Source organism: Perognathus longimembris, chromosome 15, assembly GCF_023159225.1.
Source record: "Perognathus longimembris pacificus isolate PPM17 chromosome 15, ASM2315922v1, whole genome shotgun sequence".
NCBI classification, from domain to species: Eukaryota; Metazoa; Chordata; class Mammalia; order Rodentia; family Heteromyidae; genus Perognathus; species Perognathus longimembris.
Genome location: NC_063175.1, coordinates 19,903,034 through 19,929,877, shown reverse-complemented (window position 1 = coordinate 19,929,877; position 26,844 = coordinate 19,903,034). Strand labels below are relative to the sequence as shown.

Genomic DNA, 26,844 nt, shown 5'->3' with positions numbered 1-26,844 from the left:
ATAAAATATATTTTCCCAGTCATATATATATATTTTTCAGAGTTGTGAAATTCTAAGCTTTTGTAGAACATATATTGGCTAAACCCTTTTTTCTGAATACTAATCTCTATTTCTGAAGTATACTACAATGAAGTGGGAAAATCATGAACAGACTATCATTCATAGTAGACTTCAAATGAAGCATCACCTAAAAAGTTTACTGAGCTTCTTGCCATTGGTAAAAATGTTCTTACATGTAAAACTGGTTATTTTTATTTCTGAGTTCATTTTTGGGGTTATGATCTAAGTAAACAACTCTATTTTTTTTTTTTTTGCTTGTTTTTGAGATAGGGGTCATACTAAACAGCCCAGGTTGACTTCAAAATCACTCTATTGCTTAGCCTGGCCTGGAACTTGGGATCCTTCTGCCTTGTCCTCTCGTGTAAGGAATATACATTATATATTATACATTACCCGACTGATTCTAAATAACTCCTCTAGTTTAAACATAGTAGCAATTTCATAGCTACTCTGACAAAGACAGCTCCACTGTACTTCTACTTGGTTGGTACTTGTTGATATTAAGACACTTACCTTTCATTGTCTTTAAAATATGGCTCCACAAATGCTTTCTGTTTGACCTTTTCTTGTTTATCACCATGTGCTAAAACCATAAACAAAACAAGCTTATCACAAAGTTACCACAGAATTTATTAAGAAACAGTATACTGGGGGAGGGGGTAAGAACCTAACATATACCAAAACTTACCTATTTATTGAATTTTACACCATAGGCCCATAAGCCAACTCATTTAAAATTTCTATCACTATTTTTCTTCTTTTTCATTTCAGTAATGAAGAGGATCCTGTTTGTGTTTTTCAGTTACTATTATTACTACAAATTACAGCTCAGAAAATATTTTCTATTTTAAAAGAACTATCCATCTGTTGTTAATACTTGGCATGAAAAAAACAGCTTTTAGTATGTCCTAGTTATCTATTCATTGAATCTGACAATATGTCTTTAAAGTAGATTATGAATAGAAAATTAAAAGATTATAAAGAATTTTGTTAGGCAGGATATTGTGGATCATACCTGCAATCTTGGCTACTTGGTAAGCAGAGACTGCCAAGACTGCCAAGCCTTGGATAACACTGAGACCTTAATTAAAAAATAACCAAAGCAAAAAGGACTAGGATGGTCAAGGCTGCAGAAATGGAAAAAGTGATATAAAATACATTTTGGAGATAGTCCTATTTCCAGGGTATTAGACTGGACATGAAGGGGAGGTGACTAAAATGTTTCATAAAGGGGAGGTAAGTAAATAACAGGAGAACCCTTTGAGCTGCTTTTTGAAACTCCTCCATCAATCTGAAATTGTCTCAAAATTTTAAAAAGTAATTGAAAAAGTAATTTATACAAGAAACTTCTTTAGTATATTTTATCAATCCTGTTAATTAGTTTAAATGACTTAGCGTAGTGAATGCAGTGTAAGGAAAAAGGCATAAAAAGAAAACAGTCTTACTGCTTGGTTTCTTGGAGGCAGCCACTGATTCCTTCTCTTCGTTTGCTACCTGGGGGCAGCTATCTGTCAAACAGGATTCATACTCTTCGTGTGTGGTCCTATCGAACATATCATCCAAGCTATCATTCATTTTTCTTTCTCCATCTATGTGAGAAAAAAACAAACAAACAAAAAACTTTGGCTTAGAACAAGCAAACTCTTGCATTTTTTTTTTGGCCTGTCACAGGGCTTGAACTCAGGGCTTGGGCTGCTTTGTATTCAAGGCTAGCACTCTACCACTTTGAGCCACAGTGACACTTCTGGCTTTTTCTGTGCCGTTTACTGGATAAAGAGTCTCACAGGGGCTGGGAATGTAGGTTAGTGGTAAAGTGCTTTCCTAGCATGTGTGAAGCCCTGGGTTCCATTCCTCAGTACCACAAAACAGAAAAAAGTTGGACGTGGCACTGTGGCTCAAGTGGTAGAGTGTTAGCCTTGAGCAAAAGGAGCTCAGGGACAGTGCCCAGGTCCTGAGTTCGAGCCCAGGACTGGCCAAGAAAAAAAAAGTCTCACAGACTTTCCTGCCCAGGATGGTTTCAAACCACAATCCTCAGATCTCAGCATTCTGAGTAGCTAGGTTTACAGGAGTGAGCCACTAGTGCCAGGCACTTCTTTGCTTTTTATGAAACAAATTGAAATTTGTAGTAGCTATTACAAAATAATATAATGAGAGTTTCAGGGGGGAGACACAGTCTTGAGGTTTGAACTCAGGGCCTTATGCTTGCTAAGTAGGTAACACTGCTAAGCCATACAACCTTTAGCTCTCTTTTTCACTAGTAATTTTTGAGAAAGTCTCTCACTTCCTGCCTTTGTATGTACTAGGACTGTAACACTTTATTTTTGCTTCCCATTATAACTTGGATAATACAGTTGCACATTACCCTGTCCAACTTTTTATTGGTTGAGATGGAGTCTCTCAGACTTTTGTGCCTTTGAGTAGCTAGGATGATAGGTGTGAACAACTGTACTCAGCTCACTTTGGTCTATTTTTCAGATACAGTACTTCATTTTTGCCTGGGCTAGCTTTAGACCAATATTCTCCTACTTCTCTACCTCCTGCTTAGCTAGAACTTTAGGTGTGAGCTACCATACCTGGACATGTAATAAGGCAAGATCTTTAAAGAGCCTTTTAAAGGCTTTCTTTAAAAGATGACTCTTACATGTGGAGTCTATTGGCTTTCTTGTGAACATCTATGTGTTCACACATAGATGTATAAAGTGCTTACAGAAAAATGTGTAAGATGAATTTAAGAATGTTAGTTGTGTGCTGTCTACATTCAGTGAGTTTAAGTTGGTAACAAACTGTAATATATAAAGTCTGTAAAGGCAATTAAAAAAAACAAAACATAATAGTTACCATATAGGTTTCTGTTGTGAAAAGTGTTCTTTCAGTGAATAGATTTAAGTAGGGATGTATATTAAAAATAAGACTCTAAGAATACTGTAAGTTGTAACATTAGAGTGGTTACTCATTAAGACTTTAAGAAAATGTATGTATGTAATTAAAACATTGCTTTAACCATGATTCTTAGAAAGGAGTTTAATTCTTACTATTGATACATCACGCAGGAATAAACTTCTACATCCTGATAGTTATTGTACACTTACAAAGACTTTATGTTGTGATTTTAAATGTCCTATTTGAAGAAAATTCTCATTTGTTATCATGATATAACTAAATTCTTTATAATTTCCATCCTAATTTCTTTCCTCTATCAACTCATGTATAATTCATAAAACCAAAAGTAATCTTACTATGAGCAATATAAACTATATTACAATAAAGGATAAAAAATGCCAAGTTTAGGACTGGGAATGTGGCCTAGTGGCAAGAGTATACATGAAGCCCTGGGTTTGATTCCCCAGCACCACATATATAGAAAACGGCCAGAAGTGGTGCTGTGGCTCAAGTGGCAGAATGGTAGCCTTGAGCAAAGAGAAGCCAGGGACAGTGCTCAGGCCCTGAGTCCAAGGCCCAGGATTGGCCAAAAAAAAAAAAAAAAAAAAGCCAAGTTTAAATAGTAGATATTAAAGTCTCTAATGAATGTTACTTTTTTGCTATTTTTCTAAATGATGCAGAAAAAAATGTATTTTGAATCATGATTAGTACTTGACAGCTTAAAATTGATAGAAATAATATACTGAATTCCCTGTTTTCTTTGTAAAAGTACTAAATTCATCTTATTTGACCACATTTCTCATTTTCATTATATAATCAACATCTTTAAAATACCAAAGTTTAAGAAAAATTAGAAACAGATTCAATTGTGTATTAAGTTTGACAGGCCAGATTGTCCAGTATTAAATAATTAGCAAAGCTTCTAATCCACAGTGCTGTCACTTTTACGCTGTTTATCTTCCTCCTGGATTTAGCACTGTTTATCATACTATAAATGTGATTCTTTGTCCTCCACTAGAATGTAAATTCCATGAGGCAGATACGTTTGATCTGTTCACATATTATCTCCAGTTTTTAAAATACTTTCAAGTACAGAATTTTTCCTTGATTTTTATTGGGTAATTATGCCTTTATTATTTTTGCACAGGGTTACATTTGTATATAAAATAAAACTTTTGGCTCACTTCACTTAGTATAATTTTTTCCAAGTCCTTCCATTTCCTTACGAATGGGGCAATGTCATTCTTTCTGACAGAGGCATAAAATTCCATTGTGTATATGTACCACATTTTCCTGACCCATTCTTCTACTGAGGGGCATCTGGGTTGGTTCCATATTTTAGCTATAACAAATTGTGCTGCGATGAACTTGTTGTGCTGGTGGCTTTAGTGTGTTCTTGTTTGTGCTCTTTTGGGTAGATGCCCAAAAGTGGGGTTGCTGGGTCATAGGGGAGCTCTATGTTTAGCCTTCTGAGGAATCTCCATACCACTTTCCAGAGTGGCTGAACCAGTTTACATTCCCTCCAACAATGAAGTAGGGTTCCCTTTTGGCCACATCCCCTCCAACATTTATTATTGTTAGTTTTCTTGATGTAGGACATTCTTACTGGGGTGAGATGGAATCTCAACGTTGTTTTGATTTGCATTTCTTTTATGGCCAGTGAGTTAGAGCAGTTTTTCATATGTCTCTTGGCTATTCTCATTTCCTCATCAGAAAAGTCTCTTTTTGACCCAAAGAAACATGGACTCTATGGTCTCCCTCATAGGCAATAATTAGCACAGGTTTAGGCTAGTCACAGTAGAAGATCACAAGAGCCCAATAGCTATGCCCTTATGAACACATAAGATGATGCTAAGTGAAATGAACTCCATGTTATGGAAACGACTGTTATATCACAGTTGTAATTATTTTCAACATGCCTTGTGAAACTGTAGCTTCTATTGTTGATGATCCTCTTGTATCCCCTTCCTGTGGTTGTACCTGCACTATCACTATATCTTATCTGAGTGCATTAGAAACTGTGTATACTGGTATTAGAACTAGGAAAGTGAAAGGGAATACCAAAATCGAGAGACACAGGATAAAAAGACAAACGACTACAAAAGCAATGCTTGCAAAACTGTTTGGTGTAAACCAACTGAACAACTCAGGGAAATGAGGGAGGAGGTAACAAACAGTACAAGAAATGTATCCAATGCCTAACGTATGAAACTGTAACCTCTCTGTACATCACTTTGACAATAAAAAAATAAAAAATTAATAAAATATAACTTTTGTAGACCAGACAGTATGCCAAACATTTCTAAGTACTCTACAGCTGTTCATATTTCTCAATGCTAAGTTGCTGCCTTATTATTACTATTTTTTGTTTGTCTGATTTTCACCTGTGAAATACTTGCAGAGACTATATCTCTTTTGACCTTTCTGTCACAGCACCTAGTATGTCTAATATTAAGGTAATAGTAACTGGGATTTTAAAATTTCACTTTTAAGCAATTCGAAGTGCTGAAAGGGTTTAGTTTACAAGGTACAGGTTGATTCAAAAAAAGCTGTGTAAGACTGCATGTTTCATTTATGTCCTTGATTCTGTAAGTCTATAGAAAATCAGGGGTGATATTGGTCAAGGTGTATTGTACTTATAAACTGACATGTTGAATTGGTTACCCCTCTATACAAATAAATTTTTTAAAAAATTTCCAAACACACACACACACACACACACACACACACACACACACAGAGAGAGAAAAGAAAGCAGAGCAGCAGCAGATGAGAAAAAACACATCTAACCAGAATCTTCTGAGTTTGTAAGAGATACTGAGAAATCCTTTTGCATCTAGCAAAGTCTTTTGTATCCCCAAGTAGCAGGTCATGACTCTTCCATACACAAGGGTGATAAATGGCTCTTTCCAGCTTAATTACTCTCATTTCATGGGCCCACTTAACAAGGAATGTTCCTAGTTCCCTCCATTGTTCACACATGTTTGGAAAATCAAGATTTTAGGCAAAATTAAATGATTTTATCACTCAAAGGTATACAGAACTTGATTTGGCTGAATCTCCTCTGTAGAGGCAGATTAATTCAGCATACACACATCATTCTTAAGAGTAACTTGCATATCTATATTTTCAGAATTCCTTCTTTCCTCACCAAATTGCTTTAGAAAAATCTTAATTTTAACATCAGACTCTTAAGATCTTCTTCTACACTAGGAAATAACTGTCCAAATTCAAACCAATACTAGAAAGAGAAGGAGAGACACAGGGAGAGGGAGAGGGGGGGAGGGAGAGGGAGAGGGAGAGGGAGAGGGAGAGGGAGAGGGAGGGAGAGGGAGAGGGAGAGGGAGAGGGAGGGAGGGAGGGAGGAAGGGAGGGAGAGGGAGAGGGAGAGAGAGAGAGAGAAGCTCTCTAAACCAGGGGTAGGCAAACTTTTTCTTAAAAGACGGGAAAATAAGTATATTAGGCTTACTAGGCTATACGATCTCTGCACTACTACTCAGTTCTGCTTTTGTACAAAGCAAGCAACCACAGGCAACACATAAATGAATGAGGCTATGCTCTGCTAAACCTTTATGTACAAAATTGGGCGCTGGATATAGTGTGCTGACATGTGGAAACCATGTGAGTTTCTGAAATAAAATGATTTTTATTAGCCTTCTTTTCTAAAATAGTGAAACTAAGCTTTCCTAAAAAGGTACATGGACTTAAGAACAAGAAGTAACTTGGTGTGTAAAGAAGTCATTATGCCCATCAGTACAATGGTGTCATTTCAAACTTGATCCCATACAACTAAAGTTAAAAAGCAAACAAAATAAAAAGAATCTTACTTGGACTTTTTTCTTCTTTTTGCTCTTGCTTCTTCGATTTCAAAAGCATGGTGTCACTCACTAACGTACAGTCCATATCTACTGTCTCTGCTCCTAATCTTGACTGACTGCCATCCTGAGAAAACAGTTTAAAAATCCCAAATGTATGAATTATTTTTATGGCCTTATAACTTAGTTTTTACTAAAATTTTTGGAAAAACGTACACAATGCCAATTTTTACTATTTTAAAGTATTAAATATTTTGGCTTTTATATCTTCAGAATAGAGACTTAGGTTTTATTGCTTATGAAACACTTTAGCTTTGATATACAAACCTAGGAAAAGAAGACTTATTTACTGCTGAACCATTTTCCTACCTTCTTTTCTAATCTACCTCACAGTAATGAACATCAATGTACACTAAGAACAACAATAACCAAATTTGATTCTTCTGATGGCTAGGTATTATTGTAGCAACTATTAAAAATGTTATTATTAATGTGCCACCAAGTAAAGAGAATTTTTCAAACTATATAGAATCTAAACACAAGGAAAAGAAGTACTTCCACTACATGTATTAATTTAAAATAAAGTACTTAAAGCCAATAGAGAAAAAGTAATTATTTTTCTTGATGGTATATTAAAGTAAATTAAGACATATAATGGAGCCAGGTGTGGTGGGACACACTGAGGAAGTATTCTGAGTTTGGGGAAAGCCTTGGGTGACATAGCAACCTCTTGTCTCAAAAAAATACAAAGACATATGATGGATCATTTTGATAAAAATAAATTTAAATTATGGAACTATGATTATATATATATATATATAAAAACTGTATTACTTTTTTTTGGCAAAGGCACTTAAAGTCAAAAGTACTACTGCTCTTTCAAGAATAACATAAAGTTAGGAAGAACACACATTTTAAAATTTTCTTTGTTTTCTGAATAAACAGTTCAGGTTTAGGATGTATCTGACTATCATAAGGTCATAAAGAGACTCAAGAGAAGAGGCTAAAATCTCACTAGAACATGGACCAAAACATTCTATATTTTCCTTACCTTTGTATCTATTACAGTAATATCCATTTCATACTGAGAAAGGTCCACTCCAGGGTCTACACTCCATTGGATATTTTCGAAGGACACATCTTAGATAAGAAAAAAGTGCAAATTGAAAGCTGATTTTGAAAACTCTCCTCACTTTAAAATGTTAGGATACCCACAGAATGGTATAAAATATTTTACAAATCACATTTCTGGTGAAGGACTTGTATCTTGGATAAAAAAAACAAAACTTGAATAACATATAATTAAAAAATAAATATCCCAATTTAAAACAAAGGATCTGAATACAGTTCAAATGGCAATATTATATACAAATATACTCAATATGACTAGCCATCAGGAAAATAGAAAACAGAGTGAGATACTATTCCACTCCCATTAAAGATAGCTAGAATAAAAAGAAAAGTGTGAACAACTGTTTCACACTATACTGTATGGCATATAGTACAGTGAGTTGTATATGTATAATCATCCCCTCTCCCACAAATCCACATGTGCACAAAAACTTGTATACAAATATCCACAGCCAAAAAAGCAAAGTTCATAGCAGCATTATTTGTACAAGGGATAAGAAACTTGCATTTTTTTTATTCACTAATGAAAAGATACATAAAATATGATATACAATGAAATGGCACTCAGCAATAAAAAAGAATGAGATATTACTATGTGTTACAAAATGGATAAAAATTGAAAAAATTACTCCAGGTAAAAGTGAAAATAGATTCCAAGAATATACATTGACTAATTCCATTTAAAGCTAGAATAGTTAAACCTATAGACACAAAAAGGAGATCAATGGGACCTACAACTAGGGAGGGTAGAAAAAGGATAGAGGACGATGGGAGTGTTCTAAACTTAAGAATGTAGAGACAATTGTACAACTATGAATGTCCCTTTGACCACTAAAGCAGACAGTTTATTTTATTTTGCCAGTCCTGGGCCAGAGCACTGTCCCTGGCCTCTGCCACTTGAGCCACAGTGCCACTTCTGGCCGTTTTCTATATATGTGGTGCTGGGGAATGGAGCCCAGGGATTCATGTATATGAGGCAAGCACTCTTGCCACTAGGCCATATTTCCAGCCCCAAAGCAGACACTAAGGGTGATTTTTATGGTATGTGATTTGTAGTTCCATAAGTATGATTTTTAAGGCTGGAGGCATGGCTTAGTGATAGTGTAGGAGGCCTCAAGTTTAAACCCCAGTACCATCAAAAAAAGAAGTTTTTTAACAAGTTAAAATTATAACTTGGATTTTCAATGTGTCATATCATGCTTCTATCAGAAAGAATGATATTGCTCCATTTGTAAGGAAATGGAAGGACTTGGAAAAAAACCATATTAAGAGAAGTGAGCCAGACCCAAAGAAACATAGACTCTATGGTTTCCTTCATTGGGAATAATTAGTACAATGTCTAGGATAATCCTAGCAGATCACAATAGCTCAATAGCTATGTACGTATGATCACACAAGATGATGCTAAACAAAATGAACTCCAAATTATAGAAACAAATGGTTTAGCATTGTTGTTATTTTCAACATACCATGTGAAATTATGGCTTTTTCTTTTGTCTTTCTTCCCCATGGTTTTACCCCTGATATCACTGTAACTGATTTTGGTACCCTGGATATTGTATATGCGTGTATTGGAACTAGGGAAGGGAAGGGTTATATCAAAGTGGAGAGACAAAGGATAAAAGAAAAACCAATACAATAGCAATACTTACAAAACTATATGCTGTAAACCAACTGTACAACTCATGGGGGGGGATGGGGGAGAAGGTAGGGGGAAACATGAGGGAGGAGGTGACAAGTTGGATAAGAAATGTACATGGGGCTGGGGATATGGCCTAGTGGCAAGAGTGCTTGCCTCTTATACATGAAGCCCTGGGTTCGATTCCCCAGCACCACATATACAGAAAACAGCCAGAAGTGGCGCTGAGGCTCAAGTGGCAGAGTGCTAGCCTTGAGCAAAAAGAAGCCAGGGACAGTGCTCAGGCCCTGAGTCCAAGCCCCAGGACTGGCAAAAAAAAAAAGAAAAAAAAAGAAATGTACACACTGCCTTATGTATGAAACTGTAACCCCTCCATACTTCATTTTGACAATAAAGAAATAATTTGTTTAAAAAGGGAGAAAAAGAAAGGTTTAGTGGTTCAAAAACATGAGGACTTTCTTAAAACACACTAGAATTAGAAAAATATTAATATAAGTATTAGGACAAATGACATTTTTGAATAAGAAATTTAAAAACCCATACAAATGTATATGTGTATATGTTTATTGATAAACACATTAATGAAAAGAGAAAGGACAGGTTACCTATTGGGTGATGAACAAAGCTTAGATAATCAGTTTTCATTTTTATTTTGTTTTAATTCTGTATTTTAATTTTCTTTTTGTATGCCAGTACTGGAGCTTGAACTCAGGACCTGGGTGTTGTCCGAGTTTTTTTTGTTTAAGGCAAGTGCTCTACCACTTAAACCATACATAGCTCTACTTCCAGCTTTTTGGTGGTAAATTGGAGATAAGAGTCTCATAGACTTTTCTGCCTGGCCTGCCTTAGAACTGCAATCCTCAAATCTCAGTTAAGATTATAGGTGTGAGCCACCAGTACCTGGCTGTATTTTAAATTTTTTTCAAAAGCTTCTGTATAAGAAATGAGTAAGTAAATACACAATGTCACCTTAAAAAATATTTCAACTCATTTTGGAAAAAAGCACAAAGTCAGAAACATCATAAGTGAAACTAACAGGAGTCATCTGATAAACACAGAAATATGCAGAAGAAATGGGATTCCTGCCTTGAAGCAATTTAATCTACTCAAAGAATGTAATAAAGATCTAATTTAAACCCATTAAAAAGTAGAATTAAGTAGAATTCCTACTTACAGTGTACATACCTTGGTTGTTTTGCAAAGTGGTCGTTTTAGCACGTCTACAGGGATTTAGCTGTAGAACTGATGCAAGTTCACATCCTCCACGGACTGACCTGGTTTTCACTCTTGACTCATGAGAACCAGCATCCTAAACAGAAATGTTTATTAGCAACTAGATGGAATCACAAACAATTAATTTTAGTACAAATTTTTGAATAGCTAGAACAAACCTTCATGTCATTAAAAAGATTCTCTGTCTCCAAACTTTCACGTGGACACAGAGGGATTTTGAAGACAGGATTTTCTTCTTTTATTTGTAATGGTATTTTATGGTCCAGAGAGGATTTACTCAAAGACTGGATAATACACTCCTGTAAACAGAGCTCTTCTGGGGAATCTCTGGGTAACACACAGCTTCCACTCAAGGTCCTACGGCTCGAGGAAGAGCCCTTTGAAATGGGCTTCAAAGCTTCATAAATAGTCACTTGCTTAAATTTGTTTTTAGAAATTTCACTTCCTTGGCTTTTCTCTTGACGCTGAATAGCTGAACATCGATCAGATAGATCCAGAGGTTTATCCATCATGTGGTCCCCATTCATGGAAAACTGACTATCCACTGGAAAAGGATACGCATTTTCTTTATCAAAAGAGGCTTGGGGACAGTTTATCTCATGTTCATTTTCTTCCTCAGTCTTCTTCCTTTTAGATGTTCTACTTCCCAATGATTTCAGAGATATCACATATTTATCAGTAATAGCTTCTTTAATGTGCTCAGTGTTATCCTGCTCATCTACGGATTCACTAATATTTTTCAGTATTTGTTTATTAGACGATGACTGGCTAATGATCTTGTTCATGTCAGATCCAAGACTATGATGTGTGGAAAGGGTATTATCTTCAGATTTTGATCTAACTTTCTCTTGTCTAGAAATAGAAATGTTGCTAAAGGAGGGTGTTTTTAGGGTATTTTTCACAGTCTCTAAAAGAGAAGGGGACAAACTTGTATTCAAGCCCAAATTACTTTTCAAATTAGAGGTAGCTCCAAAAACAGGAGATGATACCCGAGTACTCAATTCTTCTTTAGGAGGAGTCTTTGAAGTAGAATCTGAAAATCTAAATAAATAAAGAGTAATAAGCTTTTCCTAATAAAGAAATTTGATAAAATCAAAAGACAAGCATAATAAGAAAAACTTCTTTGATAGAGAATAGTAAGGTCTCATCTACCTTTTAAAGGCAGATGACAAATCAAAATAGAGTATGATACATTGGTAGCCCTTTCATTGGGCAGAAAAAAAGAGGGAAATGGAATATGAAACATGCCCCTTCATCTCTCTGTGTATGTGTGTTTTATTTTTTTTTAAGTTTTTATTATAAAACTGATGTACAGAGAGGTTACAGTTTCATATGTTAGGCATTGGATACATTTCTTGTACTGTTTGTTACCTTGTCCCTCATACTGTATGTGTGTTTTAAAAGACAGTGTTTCACTATGATGTTCAGGCTGGTCTTGAACTGTTTGATTCAAGTGATCCTATGTGGCTGAGAAGCTAAGACTACAGGTGTAGGCTACTATACTTTGTCGTAAGTAATTCAAATAACTTAAATAAAAATTTAATAAATTCTATTGAGGACTCAGTCCTGTTATGAAAACTTATAAGTAATTCCAAAGAACAACTTTTTATTTTTACTTTTTGCTGGTATTAGAACTTAAACTCAGTTCCTCATACTCTTAATTCATTTTTTCATTAACTCAAGGCTGGCTCTCTACCACCCCAGGCACATCTTTACTTCTGGCTTTTTGCTATAATTGGAGATAAGAATCTCAAGGACTTCCCTGCCCTGGCTGGCTTAGAACTTCAATCCTCAGATTTTAACCTCTGAGTGCCCCGCCAAAAACCAAAATTCTTATACTATAGAACTGAACAAAGGAGACAGTCTTAGAAAGAGCATTAGGTTTAAATTTGAAGATGTGGGCTTAGTAACAACAACTCTGAATCTGGTACTTTATAGCCTATATCATCTTGAAACAAGACATTTAACCTTCCTGGAGAGGTATTTGTTTCAGTTGTTTTTAAAAAATGTATGAGTAATAAAACTTAATGGGTTACTATAACAACAGATTAAATGTGATATAGGTATTTAAAAACCAAGTAAACAAAATTCTGTATCAATACAGGCATTATTATTTAATATTTGTTCTAAAATTAGTAAGAACTGAGAAGCAGCACAATCCTAGAAGCTCACTCAAACTTAGACATATTTTGTACAACATCCAGTATTTGAAAATGGATACCCAGAGGGAGGACTTGGTCTTGAAAGGGGAAGAATAACAAGGATGGAGCTCTTAAGTATTGCTAGATGATTTACAAAAAGGTTAAACACTTATCTTCTTATTGTAATACACAAAGCTCTCAATTAGTCATAAACTGAATAATCTTAAAAATAAAACTGTAGACAATAAAAAACTATGTGTTGAAGGAGAGAAGGAGTTTACTTAAATGATTTAATTAGAATAGAATTACATGAAGAGTTTTTAAGTTGTTACCAAGTGCCCCCAAATTACCTTGAACTATTTTTACTATTCCTCATGCATTCCTCAAACGTCTGTTTCTTGTGATCTTCTTCCTGACAGTGGTAGAACTCATCACCAAGAGGGCTCATAGGACCTTGTGGTTCCTTCAATAGTAAATATGAAACACACCCAAACAATATTATTCAGCCTTTTAAAAGGGATAAAGAACTGATCAATTCTACAATCTGAAAAACATGCTAAATGAAAGATGTCATATGTAATGTATGATTTCATTTATATGAATTGTCCAGAATAGGTAAAACCATAGAGACAGAAAACAGGTCAGTAACTGCTAGGGGCTTCACAGGAAGGAATGGAGACTGAAATATTTAATGGAGTTTTTTTCTGAGGAATAAAAGTGCTCTGCACCTTGACAGAGGTGGTAGTCACAGAATACTGTGAATGTACACAATACTTCTCAATTGTTTTAAATGGATTTAGATTTGAGAATTTAATCAAAATAAAAAACAAAGTATGTCAAGCTTAAAGAGAGGAGATTATTATATTTTAATCATCTATGTAAGTAAATTTTACTACTGGCTTATAAAATACCAATCCCCAAACATGTTAAGAAGAAAGGAAGAGGATATAGCTAAATTTGAAAAGATCCTCCAGAGAGAAGCACTTCTCAAAATTCAATGTTTATGCCTGACAACTGGGAATCTTATTAAAAATCCAAGTTCAGTAGGTCTGAAATTCTATAACTCATACTGAAGCTGAAGATCACACTTGGAGTAGTGAGTCTTTAGATATTCATCTCTCAATATATTTGAGGTCTAAACTACTCACTTGCCAAGTTTATGGGCAGGAGGGAATTAGAAAGTATTAAAACAGGGCTGATAAAGTGCTTGCCTAGCATGCATGAAGCCCTGGGTATGATTCCTTAGTACCACAAAAGCAGAAAAAGCTAGAAGTGGTGCTGTGGCTCAAGTAGTACAATGCTAGTTTTCAGCAAAAGAAGCTCAGAGAGAGTGCCCAGGCCTTGAGTTCAAGCCCCAGGACTGGCAAAATAAAAATAAAAATAAAAATAAACCCACAAAAGTGTTATTATTTTGAAACTTTGAAGACAATAAAAATTTAAATAATAATAAAGAGATTAAAATTCAAAATTTTCTAGATATCAATTAGGAAAAAAAGTAGCTAGCCACTGGAGGCTCATGACTAGCTGTTCAAGAGGTTGAGAACTGAAGATCTCAGTTCAAGGTCGGCCTGGAGAGGAAAGTCCATGAAACTTATCTCTAGTTGACCAACAAAAAGCCAAAAGTGAAGCTGTGGCTCAAGTGGTAGAGTACTAGACTTGAGCATAAACACTCAGGAACAATGTCTAGGACCTGAATTCAAGCTGTAGGACTGGCACAAAATTCAAACAAAATGAAACAAGAAAAACAATGTAAACTTGCCTGATATAAGAAAGTACTAAAAGAACAAAAATTAAGTCAATCTCTGATCTAATTCCTAACATAAGGCCTAACTACTGGCAGTGCTTGATAGTTGTAAGAATTCAGTCTCTTCTAAAATCAAACCAGGTTTAATGGATGTCATAAAGACTCAATACATAATGAAACAAATCTAAAGGTTTAGGTCTTTTCTTAGAATGAAGGTAAGGAGGAAATGAGAGAGGGGGCATGAACAAGAGTTGATTAATTTTCAATGCTATCATTACTCCTCAAAATTTTGACTCAGTCTATGACACAGTAATATTAATAATTGTATATTTTAGGGACTGCCTATGTTAGATAATATAAATAAGCCTTTTTAACACATGAATTTTATCCTAGGCATTTTACTGCCTTTGGATAAAATAATTCTTGTGTTACCCATTCTCTAAGAATGGTCTAAAAGGACACCAATTAATCTGTGTTAATCATCAAAATAAGTACTTACAGACTCTTCTCCAACACTAAGCCCAAGTGTTTCAGCAACAACTGTAGCTAAATTAAAATTGTTCATTCCTCGAGTTTCTAAGTAAGGAAAAAGAAACTCAATTATGTTATTATTGAAACTAGATACATAAAAATTATAAGGAAAGACCAAGAACTACTAGGACAAATTTTAAAATTCTATTCCAGAAGGTCCACTTTCAGATATTTAGCATCTATACTTGCTAAACTTTTTCATCTAACTTTTCTAATTTTTTTTCTAAATAAATTGAATGTAATAGTTTTCTTGTTGACACTGGAAATAATCATAAAATAGATTTGAGAAAAGATTTGAGGAAAAAAAACGTGCTGAACATGTTGTAATAATCCATCTTGATTCCTTTTTTTTTTTTTTTTTTTTGCCAGTCCTGGAGCTTGAACTCAGGGCCTGAGCAGTGTCCCTGGCTTCTTTTTGCTCAAGGCTAGCACTCTACCACTTGAGCCACAGAGCCACTTCTGACTTTTTCTATGTATGTGGGGCTGAGGAATCGAACCCAGAGCTCATGTATACGAGGGCAAGTACTCTACCACTAACGAGGCCATATTCTCAGCCCCAATAATCTATCTTGAAAAAACACAAAACCTATTCTTGATTCATTTGTTAGTTATTGCACCATTTTTGCCTTCTCTTTACTATAAAATACCCTGGAAGTCCCATATGTATGTATGTGTGTGTATATAAATTCACATACATATACACATTTCCTACTCTCTGGTTCTAGTTCCTCTTAGTTGACCACTTTTATATTTAAAGTGACTTAAGTTTATAACTCAATGATGAATGCCAACCAAATTCAATGGTCAGTTCTAAGAAGTTTTCATCTTATTTGACCTGCTAAGCACTGTTTAACATACTTGACCACTTTCTCCTCCTCTAAGTACATGCCTTAAAGGATATCACTTTTAGTCCTTCTATCTCACTGGCAGCTTTTTTGACAATTTTGTTAGTTCCTTCTCATTTTTACAACCTGCAACACACAACATGAACAGTTGCAATACTGTATCCAAAAATGGGGTTAAAAAAGGCCGTTCAGTGGGGCAAGAAATTCTTAACTTTTATGTATAAAAAGAAATAACACATATACTATACAAATAATACATATATGGTATATATGCAGTACTAAATTTCTATGAGGAGGGTGATTAGGGGGAAAAAAAAAACCAGTGGGAAAGGCTCCTGGGAAAAGAAATGGTCACAGAAAAGAGCTGAGAAGCATTATTTTATATAATGAATTTGCCCAGACCTTGGGACTTAGGCATTTCTCCCTCATCCATCCACCAACAATTTTGGTTTTGGATATTCCGCCAACAATTTCCACTTGTGTCTCCATTCTAAACGTCTCTAAACTTGAACATCTACGATGCTCCTCAAAATCTTTATCTAAATATCTATGCTGCATTTTAGATAGAATATTCTCAAACCCAAACTCCTGAATTTTGATTTTCCCCAATCCTTCTCTGTAAACCTGAGTCTCTTTCATTTCAGAGAGCACCTTATTTTTTCTTTGCCTATAGTACTCTGTCTCTTTCACTCACTCTGCTTTAGTCATTAAGCCTTTTGTAATGTCCCACTAACAAACCAAGTGACACTTTTCTTGTCTGTTATTTTCTCACCCGAATATTCACATGCTTCCCTTACTCTCTGCTCAAGTGGCACTTTATGAGTGAAAGTTTGTAATAGCCCTCTCTGTTTTATTAGTCTTCAGAGCCCTTGTCTCTGTATATATTCATTCTCTTTTTCCTTAAACTACATTATGACTTTGTCTTGTTCAGTGCCTAGAGTGGGCACTTGTTTAATGGAAAAAAAAAACACAATAAAGCCTTCCTTACCTAAATCACTAGCAATTTACATTTTAATGGATATTAACATGAACTAATATCTAGGATAACATTACTTATTTATATGAAAAGTCTTCCAAACAACTAGTTTCTAAACAAAATCATACAAAAATATCTTTTAGATATTGATCAATTCTGACTATTGGTCACTCTTTTCTATATATACCTACAAATTGTAATCTTATAATCTCATATACATAAACTTATATACATATATAAAATCTCATATGTATATATAAATCCGTATTCATAACCCATATATATATATATAATCTCATATAGATATAAATATATAATCTCAACATCTTACTTACTAGCCAGTGGAGAATGACTTTGTTCACAACTGTCAGCTGCTAGAATTTCATTTTCTTTAGAGTTATGTTGTGAATGAGTTGAGGCCTTACAAACTTTTCTTAAATCTATGAGAAAAAGATGAGAAATTACATAATTAATAACTTAAAATATCAAATATTATTCTGATAAGCCAATATAAACTTGTCTTTAACTGTATTACACACACACATTTGCTGAGATAAATTCTCACATTTAAGAAGCTTCTTTAGGGGCTGGGGATATAGCCTAGTGGCAAGAGTGCCTGCCTCGGATACACGAGGCCCTAGGTTCGATTCCCCAGCACCACATATACAGAAAACGGCCAGAAGCGGCGCTGTGGCTCAAGTGGCAGAGTGCTAGCCTTGAGCGGGAAGAAGCCAGGGACGGTGCTCGGGCCCTGAGTCCAAGGCCCAGGACTGGCCAAAAAAAAAAAAAAAAAAAGAAGCTTCTTTAGTTTCATGGTAAAGCTATAAGCTAGGACAGTTGGGGAAAAAACAACACTAGGCCAAGTATCTTCTGGACTAAATTGTCTTGGGTGTCTGTTACAAATCAGCAGATTTATTTAAAATATATACTGTATTATGCATCTCCATAGTCCTTTAGAATCTTTATTTTATGGAGGGAGACTGTGAAAGAAACATATTTTATCAGAATTATTTCCATTGTTTAAGGATTTAATTCAAAGAAAGCCAACAAAAAGTAAAGAGAGCTTCACTTTTAATTAAAACATGAAAGTAATATTAAAAAGTGCTACAAATTTTAAAATGAAGAATGTTTAGAAAGAAAGTAAAAGTTAATCGTTAAAATTTACTTTAAAATAATTTTTATGACTCAAATTACATTGGCCCTGAAACCCAAATTTCAGAGTTTAAGTAAAAAAAAAAAAGACCAGAACAAGATAAAAACAAATTCAGTTTTTAAATGTTATTATGCTGTCTTCATAAAATGAAGAAAGAAGTGCTAGACTCAAAGGAAAGACTTTCCTAATTAAAAACAAAAGAAAAAAAACTACTGTTTTGCTTTATGGATATTCATATTCATAGATTTATATGTGATCTACTTTATACAGATAACTATCTGCAATAGTTCATGTTCTGACAGCAGGCTAACAGGCCTGTTTTTAATGTTCATTCAAGATCTATGATCTTACATTTAATTTAGCTCCTAGTTAGGTATATTTATTAAACAACTCTTTAGATTTCCACTAGATGGTGATGCACACTCATATAAAATGAGGGAAAAATCAGCCAATTTTCCAACTGCAGTCAACAATAACTTACATTATACAAATATTTCTCAAACCTTCTTCTTCCAAATGCTTTCCTTGTTTCAAAGTCTTTGCCATTTACTTGGTATTAAAATGAATGAAATAATCACAGGAACATGTTACATGATGCATTTCAGAGCTGAATGCAAAAGCAGTTTCAAAACACTTAGCAGAAAGAGTAATCTGGGTTGGAATTAGAAATGTGTTCACTGATACAAAGCATATATATTAAAACACAAAAACTGCCTAAAATTATAAGCAAATAAAAAGAGCAAGTTAAAGACAGCTCCAGCCAGGTGCTGATGGCTCATACCTGTAATCCTAGATACTCAAGAGGCTAAGATCTGAGGATCATGTGGGCAGAAGACTTGTACCTCCAATTACCTACCAAAAAGTTGGAGCTGTGATTCAAGTGACAGAGCACCAGCCTTCAGCAAAAAAAAAAAACTAAGAGTCAGTGCCCAGGCCCTGATTTAAGCTCTTGTATCACACAGAACAAGCCCTGGAAAGTTTAGAAAACCTTACAAAAATTTAAAACCAACAAGATACTTGAATCCTCCATCATCTCTCTATTGGACAGTGACCTTGAGTGAGTTTTTGACCTTTCTCAACCTAACTCTACAATTACAATCACAGTATCTTACTAGCCAGTGGAGGATGACTTTAAAACCAAGGAGCTAATATCTATTTAACATGTCTGTTGAGTATTAACAATAGTAACAATGGCTGGTCTCACACTAGTAATCATAGCTACTCAGGAGGTTGAGATTGTAGGGTTATGGTTTAAAGCCAGGAAAAAGGTGAGATTTTTATCTCCAATTAGGCACCAACAAGATGGGAATAGAGCTTGTCTCAGGTGGCTAGTCTTGAGCAAAAATGCTCAGAGTGAAGTCAGGAGGATTGGGAGCTTGAGGTCAGCCTAGGCTACACAGTCTGAGTTCCAGGCCAGCCTGAGCCAGTCAAACTCTGTTGCAATATATATATTTGTGTGACTTAGGTTTGTTCAGGGCCTGTCAATATTTTTGAAAAAGAATCAACTTTTTGTTTTGTTGATTCTTTGAAGTTATTTTTAAAGTGTCTAATTCATTTATTTCTGATCTAACTACTATAATTTCTTTCCACTTACTGACTTGGGGTTTGGCTTATTCTGTTTTTCTAGTGTTGATCTGAGATTTCTCTAATTCATTGACATAGGCACTCAAAGCTATAAATTTTCTTCTGAGTACTGCCTAGGAGCTGGTATTTTGTGTGTTCATTTATATTCATTTCCAGAAATGTTTAAATTCCTCTTCTTATCTCTCCAATGACCCATCGATGGTTCAGCAATGTGTTGTATAAACACAATGATTGAAGTATAATGGAGTTCAGGGCTCAAATTGTATAGTTCTTTAGAAAGACTAAGTCAAACTGCAACAAAATAAGTATCAGGAAAATGGGTACTTGCAAGTGGAGAGGGAATGTGAACAAGGGGAGAGGAGTAGATGAATGAAGTAGGGAAGGGGGTAAAATGCAATCAAGAATTCATTGTCTATACCACCAAATTAAGAAAAATAAGAGAAGGGATGGATCAAAGGGATGTAAAAATGTTGAAAGGATGACACACATCAAGATGCATTGTATACATAAACTGCTTTGATAAGTGGCAAAAAACCCAATATTTATCCTAAAATTAAGAAAAGTGAGGGAAGGGGTATTTTGGGAGGGGTAGGTGAGAATGATGAGAGGGGTGGCATTGATTAAGATGCACTGTATTCATAAACTGCTTTGTTGAAGGGCAACTCCTCTGTACTGCTAACTACTTAAAGATAATAGAAATATTTTTAAAAAATCAAAAACACAAACAAAAATAATTGTTTATAAAATACTCAGTATATATATCTATACATAATACAGGTAAATAATGCTTTACTAATGGAAGTTAAATTCACATGGGTTCTATAGGTTACCTGAACAGTGACCATCTCCATTCTAGATAGATGTATAATTTTTTACAAAGTCAGTTAACTAAAATACAACTCTAATCTTTACCATTTGTACCAGAGTGCTCCAATTTAGTATGTGTTTCTTCTACATATCGAACATGGAGATTCTCCTTTCTTCGTAGCCGATTAATGCCAGAAAACGAAAAGGCTGTTATTGGCGAATCCGGAATAATATTTTCTTCACCATCAAGCTCAGCTGCTTGAAGCTGCTGATCATTCCTAAAAGAAAATGACACATTGGGAGAAATGAATTCAACGATTATATGATATGGAACTACAGAACACAAGTAGAAAGACGTGATTAGCATGTCTCTAAGAATAGGCATATAATAGGCGTCGCATATTCATTTTGGTTGAATGAATAGGAGGTATTCTCAAATCCACTAAAAAGTAAATCTATGCTTTCCTAGGCATATGTTCTTGCCAATTCAGGACCAGTAGTAATTAAAACACTGAGTTTGGACTGAACTGTGATTATTCATTAAAATTGTGTTCGTTTTTCCATGTCTAATTATTATTAACCTTTTTAGTCGACCAATTCTTACCAGTCTGCTAGCCACTTCAGTCTTTACATAACCAAGCTAGTTCTATAATACTAATACTAATATGTAATATTTCAAACAGAAAAGTACATTAAAATTTTATAAACTATATATTCAGAGATTTCTAAAAAGTCACTAGAAGCAAATATTCATGTTAACTAACAAAAACTTACACTCTAATTTAGTGGATTATATTAACATTACTTGTGGTCTATAATCACACATACTACAGTGAGGAAAAATCTTTAAAGCAATGACAATTTAAATTTCATTTTCTTTTATTCCATATACTAGTTACACAAGAAAAGGGCTCATTGTGACATATCCAACAAACTTCCATCACTCACATCCCTTCTATCAGTCTTTTTAGCTCCCTCCCTGCTTCTTAAGATTAATTCACGGCTGGGGATATGGCCTAGTGGCAAGAGCGCTTGCCTCGTATACTTGAAGCCCTGGGTTCGATTCCCCAGCACCACATATACAGAAAATGGCCAGAAGTGGCGCTGTGACTCAAGTGGCAGAGTGCTAGCCTTGAGCAAAAAGAAGCCAGGGACAGTGCTCAGGCCCTGACTCCAAGGCCCAGGACTGGCAAAAAAAAAAAAAAAAAGATTAATTCAATGTTTATTTTCATACATGTAAACAAACTACTTTGATCAAAAATTTTCTAACTAGCAAATATTGATTCTATATATTTTTGAAGCAAAATGAAAGATTTGGCACATGTTTACACGTTGTGTAATGGTTAAATAAAACTAACAAATCCATCAAAAGATCCATCAATTCACAAACTTATATGGTACAATATTTAAAATTTACTTTTTTACCATTTAAAAATATGTATAATGCATTATTTGTTTTAGCCACCTCCATGTGTAAAAAGCTTAATATCTAACTTCTAATCTCTTCTACTCTTACTTTGAAAAAACAGAGTAAGCTATAGTTATATGAGAATGCCTTACAAATTAATGAAGTGTAAAATCTACCTGATTTAGCTTTAATTAATCATAGTATAGCTTGCATTCCTACTAGTAATACAAATTCAATCTGAAACATGATTTGAGTCATGAAAAGAAACTGATTCTCTAGTATCACAAAAGAAGAGAACAAAAGCCAAGCCAGGCACTGGTGTCCCATGCCTGCAATCCTGAATACTCAGCACGCTGAGAGCTGAGGATCCTGATTCAAAGCCAGCCTGGGCAGTTAAGTGTATGAGACTCTTATCTCCAATTAACCCCCCTAAAACTGGAAGTGGCACTTTGGCTCAAAGTGGTAGAGTACTATCTGAGTGAAAAATCTCAGGAACAGAGCCCAGGCCCTGAGTTCAAGCTGAAAACAGACAAAAAAAAAAAAAAAAAAGAAAAAAGAGAAGAAAAATTAAAAATTACACCAGAAGCCCAAACTAGCTCTAACCCAACTAAGCAAACAAGTACCTGTTTTGTTTTCCTTTGTCAGAAAGGGGGAAACAACACAATTTTTGTGTGTAAACCAAGTTTATTCTAAGATAATAACTAAAACATTAGTTCTTGCTCTGATTTTCTAAAGAAATGTTCATGGCCTCTGTTCATTTTTGGGGTTATTTATAGTCCTTTTAAATTCCCATCAAAACTGTTGAACTGAAACACCTTTGTACAACTACTTAAATACATTTAAAAATATTTTTGAGGGCTGGGGATATGACCTAGTGGCAAGAGTGCTTGCCTTGTATACATGAGGCCCTGGGTTCAATTCCCCAGCACCACATATACAGAAAATGGCCAGAAGTGGCGCTGTGGCTCAAGTGGCAGAGTGCTAGCCTTGAGCAAGAAGAAGCCAGGGACAGTGCTCAGGCCCTGAGTCCAAGCCCCAGGACTGGCCAAAAAAAAAAATTGTTTTTGAAAATTAAAAAAATTTCCCAGGGTTATTACTTGCCTTTGTTGCTGTTATTGTTGTTCGTGGCGATTAACTCGGGACCTGGGTGCTGTCCCTGAGCTTTTTCACCTAAGGCTAACACTCTACCACTTTCAGTCACAGCACCATACACCTGGTTTTCAGGTGGTTAAATGGAGATAAGAGTCCCACAGACTTTCCTGCTTTGGCTGGCCTTGAACTGTGATCCTCAGACCTCAGCCTCCTGAGTAGGATTACAGGCATGAGCCCCTGGTGCCCAGCTTTTACTAGGCTTATTTATTATTATTATTTTATTTAAGTAACATGAATAATGGTAATCTTCACAAGTAAAGAAAATCCATTTAAAGCAGCATGATCAAATTTCAAAAGAAAAAAAAGCCAGTTAAAATATTGATATAAATGCTCATTAGCTCTATCCTTTCAAATATAAATAGGTTTATCAGATCATTTGTTTTTAAATTTATAAAATACCTCCTCCTGGGAATATGGCCTATTCCCAAGCACCACATATATAGAAAATGGCCAGAAGTGGCGCTGTGGCTCAAGTGGCAGAGTGCTAGCCTTGAGCAAAAAGAAGCCAGGGATAGTGCTCAGGCCCTGAGTACAAGGCCCAGGACTGGCAAAAAAACAGTGCTTGGCTCGTATCAGATCATTTTTAATCATGAATTTGTTAGCTACTAAAGCAAACTATATTATCTCAATAAATGTACTGGGAAATGTGAAAATAGGTTTTTGTGTGGGTCATGAATCATATACTTTAGGGATTTTATTGCATTATCATAATAAAATCCATTAACATGTCTGGGGGATTAACATAGGGCCTGCTGTAGGAGTTTCTGAAACTTGACTGTGTTTGTACATATTGTAGGCATTCTACTTGTTTTCAAAAAAGCACCATTCTCAGAAGGTTTTCTTAACATTCAGACTGCTTGCAACAAATGTGAGCTGGTCACAATGCAATCTCACAGTAATATTTTGAGTACCTACAAAGTGCATAACCTTGTGCCTCATTGTAAATGCGTAATCAAAAGAATAAAATAAATAAATGCAGAAAGAAAAAAGTGAAGAGAAGGTGGGAAGAAAAAGAAGGGAAGAGACAGTGGGAGATTAAGGGAGAAAGAGAGAAACAGCGAGGAAGAGAAAGAAAGGAAACAGAAGGTGGATTTTCATACTGTTTTTAATCTAGAACAATTTAGATTCTAACATGTCCCTACACTTTAAATATTCTACAGGCTAAACTCATCTTATTTGAAGCAGGCAGGATTCTACCCAATACACTTTGAACAAAGCCATTTATCTGTTTCTTGGCTGCTCCAATGGAAGTTCAGCTTATGCCAGGCAAATGCTGTCCCAGAGTAGCCTTTCTTATAGATCACTGCACCTGACAGTACTCAAAAATAGCTGTCATGCTAGGCACTGAGTTTCTCAGGAGGCTGAGATCTGGAGGAACAAAGCTGGAGGCAGACATGGATAGCAAAGTCAGAAAACCTCCTTCTCCAAAATAACAAGCAAAAGGCAAACCTGAAGAAATTGCTCAAGTGGCGTAACACCAGCTTAAGCAAGAAAGCTAAGCAAGAGTCCAGTCTTGACTTCAAGTCCTGGTACTAGCACAAGTAAAATAGATTTGTTATGTTATAAAATAGAATATTCAACTTTGTATTTTATATATTAGTAGGTATTTTTCTCATATATTATTAGTAAGTAATGAGTGAAGCTAAACATATGTGTGTATGTGTATATATGTATATTGTTTTAGTATTTATATATAGCTATATCACTACTTTAATTTCATGTTGTCAAGTATATATCAACTTTTAAAAAATATCTTTTGCTACTGCCAGTCCTGGGGCTTGAACTCATCAAGAAACGAACAACAACTACAAGTAGCTTGAAGAGTTACATGTTCTAGTACAATGCTGTCAGACTAGGAAGATATGTGGATAGATATTTACTTAATAAGCAATCTAAAGCACAGAAATAGTGTTAACATATAAAAGACAGGTTGGATGCTGGTAGCTTATGAAATGTGAGGATTGTGGTTGGAAGCCAGATGGGACAGGAAAGCCCATGAGATTCATCTCCAATTAACCACCAGAAAACAGGAAGTGACACAGGAATCAAAATGGTAGAGTGCTAGCCTTGAACAAAGGAACTCAGGAACAGCACGTAGGCCCTGAATTTAAGCCTCATGACCAACAACAATAGTAACAAAGAAAAAACAATACAAAGAATGAATTCCTAAGAAATGGACAGAAATCATTTAGCTCAAATTATTTCGCTTCCAGTTATTAAGACAGACATTCTGAAAGTTCTCTGACTTGGGTACAAAAAAACTTATGACCTAGAGCCCTCATTCTGATAGGAACAGTATGCAACACAGAACAAAACTGAGGACATTTTTCAAAGGACTTTTCCCTTACTTAAAAAGGATTCACTGATTTCTTACTAAAGCACTTAGCATCAGACTAAAAAGAAATACTTTATAATCAGCTTTACTGAGTGATATTTATTTAATCAGAATTTTGCTTCTGCTGTTTGACTTCTGTATTGGTTTCCTGATCACAGAAAACCCTGTGTTAAATAACTAACTCCACTTTAGAAATAAAATGTGTTTAATGCTTCATTTAGAATGTCTTTTTTTTTCCCCCAGAACTTGGGTGTGAACTCTGGACTTCAAGCTTCCTGGGTTTGCTTGCTTCTACCAGGTTAATTTTTAAAAAACTGTTTTAGTTGTGCTTTTTTTCCAAAACCTGTAAGGATCTCCTCACAACGACTCTGTGAGCATTTATTTTTCCCCCAGTCCTAGGGCTTGAATCTAGGGCCAGGGTAAGGTCTCCAAGCTTTTGCTTTCAAGGGTAATACTCTACCACCTGAGCCACAGCTCTACTTCAGGGGTTTTGGTGGTTAACTGGAGATAAGAGTCTCGTGGACTTTCCTGCCTGGGCTGGCTTTGAACCATGATTCTCACATCTTAAGACTCCTAGGATTACAGGCATGAGTCACCCAATCCTGACAGAATTTAGATTTTTTAAAAATAAAAAGTCATATATAGCACATATATTATGTAACACTTCCAGTGGAATTTGAAGTATTATGAAATCAAGCATATTGACATTTTCACTACAAAACATACAAATACATTAAATAAGATAAAGGCTACAAATAGTTTCTTGGCAGCTGAGATCAATATAGTTTATGAATAACATTTCAAAATAATTTATTTAGGCTTTGGAATCATACCTAATAGATCCTATATGTATGTTCTATCCTCTTTGCATCAGAAAGCCTGAGTAAAACAGAAACATTTTGGCATTTTCACACTCATGGTTTATAGGCCCAGTCTAAATCTCATAACAACCCAAACTCATCTGGCTATGTCTTCTTTCTCAAAATTCCCTTTAACTATTAATGCTCAGCAGACTGATGTTGTGGGAGGAATACCAGAATTCCCTAGGACATCCAATACCTAAAAGTATACTGTCAAGAATATTAATTCCAAGTAGATTGAAACTTGATCCTTATCAATTGAAACTTGATCCTTATCAATCACCTTGTACAAAAATCAACTCCAAAATGATTAAAAAACTCAAGGTAAGACCTGAAACTTAAAATCCACTGTAAGAAAACTCTGGAAGTTACAACATAGGTAATTATTTCCTGAATAAGTTCTCAGATATTTAGAAAACAAGACCCAGGTGCTGGTGGCCCACAACTGTAATCCTAGCTATTCACAGACAGCATCCTGGCCCTAAATTTAAGCTCCAGGGCGCACACACACACACACACACACACACACACACACACACACACTTTCTAT

The 26,844-nt window shown here is 35.2% G+C and overlaps 1 protein-coding gene across 5 annotated transcripts in view; it reads right to left on the bottom strand.

Annotated features, from left to right (window-relative positions):
- Positions 1 to 26,844, bottom strand: part of Rbbp8 (RB binding protein 8, endonuclease) — an 85,128-nt gene that overhangs the window by 7,319 nt on the left and 50,965 nt on the right. For 4 of the 5 annotated variants that reach the window (XM_048363145.1, XM_048363143.1, XM_048363144.1 and 1 more), the window contains exons 7-18: positions 20,645 to 20,817; positions 17,331 to 17,435; positions 15,143 to 15,219; positions 13,250 to 13,362; positions 10,917 to 11,799; positions 10,711 to 10,834; positions 7,812 to 7,895; positions 7,387 to 7,396; positions 7,015 to 7,024; positions 6,768 to 6,882; positions 1,506 to 1,649; positions 574 to 643 (exon numbers count right to left, since the gene is read on the bottom strand). In XM_048363145.1, coding sequence (XP_048219102.1) covers positions 574 to 643; positions 1,506 to 1,649; positions 6,768 to 6,882; positions 7,015 to 7,024; positions 7,387 to 7,396; positions 7,812 to 7,895; positions 10,711 to 10,834; positions 10,917 to 11,799; positions 13,250 to 13,362; positions 15,143 to 15,219; positions 17,331 to 17,435; positions 20,645 to 20,817 — 1,908 coding nt within the window. Of the gene's footprint in view, positions 1 to 573; positions 644 to 1,505; positions 1,650 to 6,767; positions 6,883 to 7,014; positions 7,025 to 7,386; positions 7,397 to 7,806; positions 7,896 to 10,710; positions 10,835 to 10,916; positions 11,800 to 13,249; positions 13,363 to 15,142; positions 15,220 to 17,330; positions 17,436 to 20,644; positions 20,818 to 26,844 lie in introns of all 5 variants that reach the window. The other variant, XM_048363146.1, reaches the window with a different exon arrangement.